Below are 9,906 nucleotides of genomic sequence, written 5' to 3' on the forward strand. Positions count from 1 at the left end.
TAGATTAGTTGTCTAATTTGAAATTGGTCTGTTTCTACCTTCTACCGATATTTGTTCCTTTTCTTTTTACCTCTTATAATGTGGTTTAAGTGCTAATCTAGTACCTTTTAATTCATTTGATACTAAAATTAGCACACATGTAGAGATTAATCCATAGTGTTATATTACAACATTTCTAATGCAATGCTAAATTAGTATAACAATGCCAATTTTAGCATTTTAATAAAGGTGAGAAGGCAAAATATTCCTGCATGGCATATGGATCCCCTCTCAAAGGAGTCCTAGCTCGAACCAACGACTTCTTGAATGGGGCACGAGTGGCATGAGCTCATCCCGCCAAGCTCCCGGATGGTATTGATTTTTCATTTAGTCATTTTCAAATTATCATTTTTAAATTAATTTAGAATTAGCATATTACTTTTACGAGTTCCAAAACTTCATAATTATAACAAAAAATAAATTTAATATTTAAAATATCATTAAGCATTGAAGCATAAAATTGAATTCATTTTTACATTTTTGTAATATTAACATTTGATATTTACATTCAAGATAGTCTTATATATCATCATTCATATCTTAAACTTCCACAAATATTACATGTCTAATTTAAGACACAAATATTTCTAACTATCAATAGATAAAATATTAAGAACACCGATAATACTAAACACTACCAATTATATAATAAGGATGGTGTTTCGCACCGTCAATGTTAAATAGCATTGTTTAATCAACAGTGATCTTCAATGGTTTTGGTGGTCTAGGGAAGTGAGCCATCTGACAGAGTCACCAACTTGCTTGTGCTTGGGTTCCAAAATAGTCAACATTGAACAAAAACATGCTTCCTCATGACAAGACGTCCAATGGAACTCCAAGCACATCATTACCTTTATTATAACAACACTCTCTTTCAAAATGATCATGAAGTGAAATCTGATTTTGCATATAATGGAGCAACAACGTTCAATCAATTACTATTAGTGCAACATACATATACACAGTTCTGTGCTTTGCTGAGCAAGCTAGCAAGTGTAGTAGTAGTGGAGCAGGCAAAAGAAGTGGTCCACCTTCATATTCATACATCAACCACTCACAAAAAAGCCTATTACATATACACCAATAAGTGTGATTTATAGACAAGGGTCTTCAGTTTTCTCACTTGATTACTTGTGTCTTCTTTTCAGATTTCCCATGGCTCCTCCCTGGAATATGTTTGGCATCATTTGTTTTGGTCTGTCTTTGCAACAATACTTTTTGATCTTTGTTGCCCTTGCTTCTAGCAATGTGAGTAAGAAAGAACTGTTATTAGATTCCTTTTTTCTAATCAAATATTTTCTTTTCTGGGTTTTCTTTGAAATGGAAGAAGAAATTGGTTTTTTTATTTTATTTTTTTTGTTTTTCAGGTTCATATCGTGTACATGGGGGAAAGAAAACATGGTAAGCCAGAGCTTGTTTCTAAGTCACACCATCAGATTCTCTCTCATATACTTGGAAGGTTCACTTTTCCTCTTTTTCTTTGAGCTTAATTTCTATGTGATTTTGTAAAGGAAGAAATTCACTTCATAGGTACATCTTTTAGTTTAAGGGTCATGTTTAGTTCGCTGATTCGAATTTTTAATTCGAGTTGAGATATAACTTTATATGAGAATATTTTACTGTAATAAAAAAATTAAATGTGACTGTTTTTTAAAATTTTTTACTGCATCAAAACTCGAATCGGTAAAATGAACGTACATTTTTAAGTATTGTTTTATGCTTAACAAGTCTCTAAGCCCCTTTTAAGCCAAAAAAAAAAAGGGGGTCTCCAAGCCCCTAACTGCTTTTATTCTTGAGCTTATCATGTTGAATTAGACCGTAGTAGGAAGTGAACTTTTTTAGCTTGTGGCGATAACATAGAAAAGAAAAGAAAAAAAGTAAGACCTTTGCAAATTTCATAATGACAGTAAAGAAGCTGCAAAGGAATCAATTCTCTATAGCTACAAGCATGGATTTTCGGGTTTCGCTGCGGTCCTAACTCCGTCTCAAGCTGAGCTTATTGCAGGTGTTACAATGTTGGTGAACTACTACCTCTATTTTCTTAATCACGGACACTCTTCGCTTTGCTAACAAGTATATCTACTCAGACAACTTGTATTACAATAATGATACGTGTAGATTTCCCTGGAGTTGTAATTGTGGTTCCAAATAGAATTCTCAGTCTCCACACGACTAGGAGTTGGGATTTTCTGCATGTGAACCCTTATATTCGGAACGGAATTCTGACGAAGAGCCGAGCAGGCAGTGGTGCTATTATTGGCGTCATGGACACTGGTTAGTTTGTAAATCTTCCCATTCCAACTGATTTGGATGCTTGCTATGTTGTGGGATCAAGTTTTGTTTGAGCTCAACTTTTTTATTAACTTTTATTAATTCAGGAATTTGGCCCGAGTCCAAGAGCTTCAAAGATGACGCCTATATGGCAAAGGCGCCATGTCGCTGGAAAGGGATATGTCAACAAGGACTGGAATTCAATCTTTCACACTGTAACAAGTTGGTTTTGTTTGTGTTCTGACTTTTTCTTATTCTCTAATTCAAGAGTTCCTCATATCAAATTAGTTTTCTGTTTCTTCGCTGTACATTGTTCGGAGAATTCTTTGTAAGGTACCAATAGGACATAGTTATGAGCTGTCAAATCAAATAAGAATCATATCAAGTTAAGAAAAGTATGACAAATTAATTGAACTTAAAAAAATTCCGACAATTCAGAATTAAACCTATGTAGCGTATTTTTTGTACCATACGAAAGATTTTTTTTTATTTTATATTGTGAACTTATATAATTAATTAGAAAATCTTCTGTGTTGTTTTGATACATTGAAATTCATCCTCAAACTTTACAATAATTGCTTCTCTATGTGATGAGCCACAGAAGAGGATGAAGTTGACTACCTTTGTTGGGACAGGAAAATAATTGGTGCTCGTTGGTATGTCAAAGGATATGAAGCCGAGTTTGGCATGTTAAATGCAAGTGATGGGATTGAGTTTCTGTCTCCGCGGGATGCTGCTGGACACGGTACTCATACATCGTCTACTGCAGCTGGTTTTCCAGTAGAAAATGCTAGTTTTATGGGACTAGCTAGGGGCAGGGTAAGGGGTGGAGCGCCATCTGCTTGGCTTGCGGTCTACAAAGTTTGTTGGGCAACTGGTGGCTGCAGCTCAGCTGACCTACTCGCAGCATTTGATGATGCAATCCATGATGGTGTGGATGTGCTCTCGGTATCTCTTGGCTCTTCACCTCCTCTTCCATCTTATATCGACGATGTTTTGGCCATTGGTTCATTCCATGCTGTAGCCAAAGGGATCTCTGTAGTGTGTTCAGGTGGAAATTCTGGTCCTTATACCCAAACTGTCATAAACACTGCTCCGTGGATTTTAACTGTCGCTGCAAGCACCATTGATAGAGGTTTTCCAACTACGATTACCTTGGGAAATAATCAAACTCTTGTGGTACTTCCCTATGTCCTTCTAGCCATAGAAGTTTTGTGCTTGGTTCTTGTTCATGTGTCATAAGAATTTAACATGAAATGGGTTGGTGTCAATTAGGCCATGTACCATCTATGAAGTATAGTTATTCACCCACACCTCTTTTATGTGTAAATTAGTCTCGAATCTTTAGAGAAATGGTATATTCGAATAGCAACTCTCTAGAAATGTTATTTCTCCAATTCACCCTAATGGTTGCTATCAAAGAATTTCCTGGAATTACAAATTTTAGCCCTATGTCTGTGTCAGAAAGACAGTGTAAGTTTCAATTTTCAAATATCATTTTTCTAATTTCCAAAAATCTATTATTCAAGCTTCATTGTTGCTGGTAAGAGTGATAAGTATTTACTAATCTAACATAGGGTGGATACCTTGAGATAATGTAAACCAGCTAGGCAATTATGATTCAAATCCTGTCAATTTTGAATGCTTAATATTTTCAAAACCAAGACAAGGGAGAAGAATTCATGATTTCAACTTTTTTTTTGGATAATTTTTATACTTGGCCCTTGACCATGTCACTAATGTCCCTTTGCCTTCGACTTTTAAAGTGCACCACTCCATCCCCTCAAACTTTGTTCCGTTAGCAAAAAATCTCCTTCCATCCAACTTCGATTAGTTTTAACTATTTTTTCTGACTTGCCCATCTAATTTAAAGGTGGTAAAAAAAAAAAAAAAAAAGTGGTAAGGAATACCTTTCCCTCAAAACTCATTTCCCCTACCAAAATCTGGCTCTCAGATTTTCAGAATCCTTCGAGACAGGTATTTTAATAGTTTTGGTAATAGCAATGTCAATGTTTCACTAGTTGGGGGATTTGCAAGAAAAACATTCCAATAATCCCCATTCAAATTAATGCATTACCATTCTTTAGAGCCAAATTCATTTTAAGTTTTTAGTTTCTTACAAGAAAGGGTTTTATTCTTCATTAGAATTATTGAACCCAGGATTGCGGTCCCCCCTTCCCACCGAGAATGCATGATTTCTATAAGAATTTCTGATTTCTGCCAAGTTGAAATTTCAGTTGAGAATTGCATACTTACTCTTGGCTCATGCATCCTCTTGACTCTAAATTTCAATCTAAATTTGTAAACTCTAAATAAGTTCATAAACATATGTGACATAAAACTATCATGAGCTTTATTTTCTCATTGCAGGGTCAGGGTCTCTATACAAGTAAGGATTTGGACAAGTTTTATTCCCTTGTTTATGGAGAAGACATTGCATCTATTGATGCAGATATAACCACTGCTGGGTACAACACCACCTTTTCATATTGGAAAATTATGCACATCATGAAACTAAATTTTTGAGGAGTAAAATAACCTGGACAAACAGTAATTTCAGTTTTACAAATTACACAGAATTTTGAAACGTGTGCATTCATAATTTTTATGATACGTATCATTGCTCTTTCACATTTTCTAGAAAGTCTGGATTCTACACGAACTATATTCCCAAGAAATTGAAACCATAATGAAAATTCCAATTGTGTGCACTTCTTAATTAACAGAAGCTGTGATTCTGGGACTCTGAATAACACTTTAGCAAGAGGGAAGGTGGTTCTTTGTTTCCAATCTCGATACCAGAGATCGGCTATAGTTGCGACAAGAACAGTCCTGAGTGCTTCAGGTGTTGGTGTCATTTTCGCGCAGTCTCCTAGGAAGGATGTTTCTCAGTCCTGGAATTTTCCTCTTGTCCGAGTTGACTTTACAATTGGGACATCTATAATAACATACATGGAGACAACAAGGTATTTCCTTCAAAGACTTCTTTCAGTGTCTGCAATTCACATTATTATCTAGTATGGAACTTCCCTATGATACGGGAAATTCCAAGTTTTGAACTGTTTTGAGAAAACCGCCGATGGTGGTGGCATAGTTGCATGGGAAGATAGCTTCATGGAGCTCTCTTCCATCCGTGAGATGTTAATTCTTTGCATCCGTACATAGTCCTCTGAAATAGTGAGGTTGTGTGATTGACGTGCATTGACATCTGGGGATTGTTGATAGATTGTAGACTGGTCCCCTTTTCGTTCCACATCTGGTCCGACGCCCAGTGGATTCCAAAAGTGGCACTGGTGGGACATGGGGACATACTAATCCCTTTTTTCCCATTGAAAGACTACCGGGATTAATAGACAGACCTCTTACAGGCTTTAGAATGACATAACATTGTCACTGCTGGAAAGTTTTTAATCTATCAAATGCTCCTGAAGATTCCAGCCAAGAGCCAACTATATGATCCTGTACTCATGTTTTCTGACATTATCTTTATGTTTCTTTTTAGAATGGCTAGGCTATTTTGAACTTGAATGCATTATTAGTCCTCAATTTAACTTTCTGAAATGTAGTTAAAAAACATGCACCTGCATTCACAAGGGTCAAAGTGCTTAATACCATGTTGTTTTTCTTAATAATAACAAGCTAATCTGTAACTAAACACAATAACGTCACCATAATACATGCCACAGAAATCCTGTCGTCAAGTTCAATCCAACAAGAACAACCGTGGGACAACAGATATCTCCTGAAGTAGCATTCTTCTCTGCTAGAGGACCCAGTTCAATTTCCCCTTCTGTTTTGAAGGTAAGTTATTTTAATTCCTTTATACACCCGGAGGCAAACACATATACATATGTGACATATCGCGATTCGTGGAGTCAGAACATTTTGTCAGTTGGGGCACTATGGAAAATTTCTTATGACCAATGTTAGGAACACCAACTCTAATTCTAATTTTTTTATACCAACTTATGTGCCGGTGAGTTGTCATTTTTTCACTAATAGATGGAAACTCTTATCATTTTGACGTGGCAATCTTTTAAACGTCTATTAATAAAAAGTTTATAACTCCTACGCCATGTTAGTTTGTACAAAAAAAGTTAGGATTAAAGTTTGTGTCTCTAGTATTATTTCTTTATTATTATTATTATTATTAGATATATATCTATATCTTACAATTCTGATAAAGATTGTTATTTAATATATTAAGATGCTTCCCTTCAGCCTGACATTGCTGCTCCTGGGGTTAATATCTTAGCCTCCTGGTCTCCTGTTGCTTCACCATTGCAACAAGATCCCTCTGACAATCGACAGCTTTCGATTCAGTTCAAATTCGAATCGGGAACTTCCATGGCCTGCCCTCATATTACTGGAATTGTGGCTCTTCTTAAAAGCATCCACCCAAACTGGAGCCCTGCTGCAATTAAGTCTGCACTTGTCACAACAGGTAACAACATAACATCGAGGGACATTTCTTATCAACCTTAACAAACTTGTTCGTCATTAATAATAGTTCTACCATCAATCGGAATTTACAATTCATAGTAGTTTTAAACTTCTGCGAAGTCTAAGTTGGAAAAATCAAGGAGAAACCTTTTTTTAAATTGGGATGTAGCAGAGAACATTACTATTATTGCGCGTTTCTGAACTTCAGATTATATCGACATCAATCGCGTTAAAAAAAGAAAAGAAAAAAAAGTGTGCTCATCTACTGAATTTGATTAAAATCTGTCTGTTTAGCTAATAAAGTCTCTCTCATACGCCACCACAAAATTTCACCGTTTTATAACAACATTATCCATAGCATACTTGTTTCTATACTGTTTGTGACACTATTGTACTAAAATGAATTACAATTAACATGTCAAAAATTAAATCCTAGCAACTAAAGGAAGAAACCATCTTAAAGGTTTTATCAATAACAAGATGTCTAAAAAGGAGTAAAAAAGTTTCTACAGAAAAAAAATGCAAAATAGATTGTGATGTTCAAACTCATTCTCTAATTCTCTGTTTCCTTTTTTCTACAGCATCTTTGGAAGATGAATATGGCCAAAGTATAGTAGCTGAGGGAGCTCCTTACAAGCAAGGTGATCCATTTGACTATGGAGGTGGTCATGTTGATCCAAACAAAGCCATATCTCCTGGTCTTATATATGACTTGGGGACCTCAGATTATATCCGTTTCCTTTGCTCAATGGGCTACAACAACACTGCCATAAGCTATTTGGCTAATTCATCAATCAAATGCAGCACCAAATCAACCGAGTTCCTTTTGGACCTTAATCTGCCTTCCATCACCATTCCTGAGCTCATGCGTAGCTTGACCGTTACAAGAACGGTTACGAATGTGGGCCCGGTAAATTCGGTCTACATAGCTCGTGTTGAAGCTCCCGCCGGTGTGACCGCGAGTGTTAAGCCATCGGTTTTGGTGTTCAATTCCACAGTGAAGAAGCTCAAGTTCAAGGTCTCTTTTTGTGCTCGGATAAGGACTCAAGGGAGATACTCCTTTGGGAACTTGTTCTGGGGAGATGGTGTTCATGTTGTGAGAATACCTTTGGTGGTTCGAACCGTCATTAATGATTTTTACTCAGAGACATGATGGAATTCTCATATAAAATACGTCTGAATAACCTCTTGTCACTTTTGATGGAAAATCAAGAGGGAGTACGCTAGATAAGAGTTCTCATTTGTGATGAAATCATAGTTTCATTTGGTCATTTTCAGGATGTTGTTAATGTTGTGCCAAATGCCAATTGAAGTGTAGATGAGATGAAAGAACTACGCAAAATAAAGCAATTTACAAAGCTCAACTTAGGGATGGTAATTGGGGATGTAACACAATAATCGCAAAATTTACACCGAGTTAGTGAGTTCAAATTTATTATAAACGGACATGAGTTAAAAGCGGATTGCAAGGATTAATCCGACTACATAATGTGTTATGTTCATTGTTGACGGTGAAATTTCGTCAACAGAAATACGCCGGATCACCCTCTGGTATCCCGTGGGGTTACCGGTTAGAAATTAGCTATATATTTGAAATTATGTTAAGAAGTGTTTGTTATATTTTTAGAAGCACGAGAATAATGCTTGAATGAGAGGATATTTCGGGTGTCCTCTCATTCAAGCATTATTCTCATGCTTCAAAAAATATAACAAAAACTTCATAACATAATTTTAAATATACAGTTAATTTCTAGCCGGTAACCCCACAGAATACCAGAAGGTGATTTGGTGTATTTCTATTGACGAAATTTCACCGTTAACATTCATATTAATATGGTGTAACAAAAAACCATAATCAGAATTCTCTTCCTGGATTTGTAAAACTACAAAAGAAACTTTTCCAATACCTTAACCAAAATGATCCCCTTGAGTTTGTTTAAAATGAGAAAACTCACCCCACGATTTTAAAAATGTTGAGACTATTCCTTTTCGTCTTTGCTAATTATCCCGCAAAATTAACCCGTTTAATCCATTTTTTTTTTTAATATGAGATAATTTTAACATCTTATTAAAAAAAAAAAACACAATGTAAATAATTCCTACATTTCGATTAAATATCAAGTGAGAGCTTTTTCAATAGGTATAGAGTACTGAATGTTAGATCTGACAGCATTTGATACACCTGATGATTCACCTGACAGAATTTGATACACCTGATGATATTTTATTGGAAAATAATCGGCTTTGCTAACATCTAGGTTTCGGTCTCATGATATTCTTTTTGGCAGTTGGGTTTAGTAAGTCAAAAATCATTTTGTACCCAACATTATGTAACCTTTTTTCTTTTAACTTATTCGAGCTTTCCGAACAAATTACTTACCAGATTCTAAAACAAAATGGAACTTCTGCTGCAGAGACTGTTTCTTTCAGGAAAAATGTTGTATAACTTGACAGGAATATTATCCTCACTTTCACATAGAGAGTGGGCTCCACTTATAGACTCGCATTGGAAGTCCCACTTTTTATAATAGAATGAGAATTAATCCTACTAGATAAATAGATATGTTCGTTCATTTTGTGGATTTAAATTTTTAATTTCAGTTAAAATGTGATATTTTTTTAAAAAAATTTACTGTAACAGAAAAAGTTAGATGTGACATTTTTTTAGACTCGTTCATTCTGTGGATTTAAATTTTTAATTTCAGTTAAAATGTGATATTTTCTTAAAAAAATTTACTGTAACAGAAAAAGTTAGATGTGACATTTTTTTAGAGCTTTTTACTGTAAAAATTTAAAATTAAAAACTCAAATCGGTAAAATGAACGAGACCTCTTACTCTTCTTTTAGCTGTCGGCAAGGTTATAGTTTTAAATGTCACTGAATTTTTAACTGACTGATTGGTGGGTGTCTAAGTTTAAAATTTATACCATGCGATGTAAAACAACACCAATCACACATCAGGCGGTTGGAAATTTAAACCTAATAATAGTTCCTAACAGTAGTTAAAGAGGACATAAATATAGAATTAAACTTTTTCCTGGAAGTTGCTTTTATATGAAAATTTAAAAGTCTAATTTTTTTTTTTTTTTTTTGCTAGATTTAAAAGTCTAATTTCCTTTGACAGATATCGACCTCTTGTCCCAGATGTCAAAA

General features: G+C 35.0%; 1 protein-coding gene across 1 annotated transcript; it reads left to right on the forward strand.

Moving 5' to 3' along the window:
• Window positions 1-1,194: 1,194 nt before the first annotated feature.
• On the forward strand, window positions 1,195-8,138 carry LOC21391812 (subtilisin-like protease SBT3.9). The gene is made up of 11 exons (XM_010111468.2): window positions 1,195-1,287; window positions 1,407-1,498; window positions 1,947-2,044; window positions 2,158-2,313; window positions 2,418-2,532; window positions 2,946-3,489; window positions 4,681-4,778; window positions 5,037-5,276; window positions 5,997-6,111; window positions 6,532-6,754; window positions 7,335-8,138. Exons 1-11 carry the CDS (start codon window positions 1,195-1,197, stop codon window positions 7,904-7,906), a joined length of 2,346 nt encoding a protein of 781 aa, XP_010109770.2. The 3' UTR covers window positions 7,907-8,138.
• The last annotated feature ends 1,768 nt before the right edge of the window (window positions 8,139-9,906 follow it).

The sequence above is a fragment of the Morus notabilis genome, unplaced genomic scaffold, assembly GCF_000414095.1.
Source record: "Morus notabilis unplaced genomic scaffold, ASM41409v2 Scaffold1584, whole genome shotgun sequence".
In the NCBI taxonomy this organism is placed as follows: domain Eukaryota; kingdom Viridiplantae; phylum Streptophyta; class Magnoliopsida; order Rosales; family Moraceae; genus Morus; species Morus notabilis.

Excerpts from the sequence above, each read along its gene's own strand:
- LOC21391812 (XM_010111468.2), top strand. The coding sequence starts at position 1,195 with ATGGCTCCTCCCTGGAATATGTTTGGCATCATTTGTTTTGGTCTGTCT. Across the intron at positions 1,499-1,946 it reads CTCTCTCATATACTTGGAAG|TAAAGAAGCTGCAAAGGAAT; the intron begins GTTCACTTTTCC and ends TCATAATGACAG. Across the intron at positions 6,112-6,531 it reads TTTCCCCTTCTGTTTTGAAG|CCTGACATTGCTGCTCCTGG; the intron begins GTAAGTTATTTT and ends GCTTCCCTTCAG.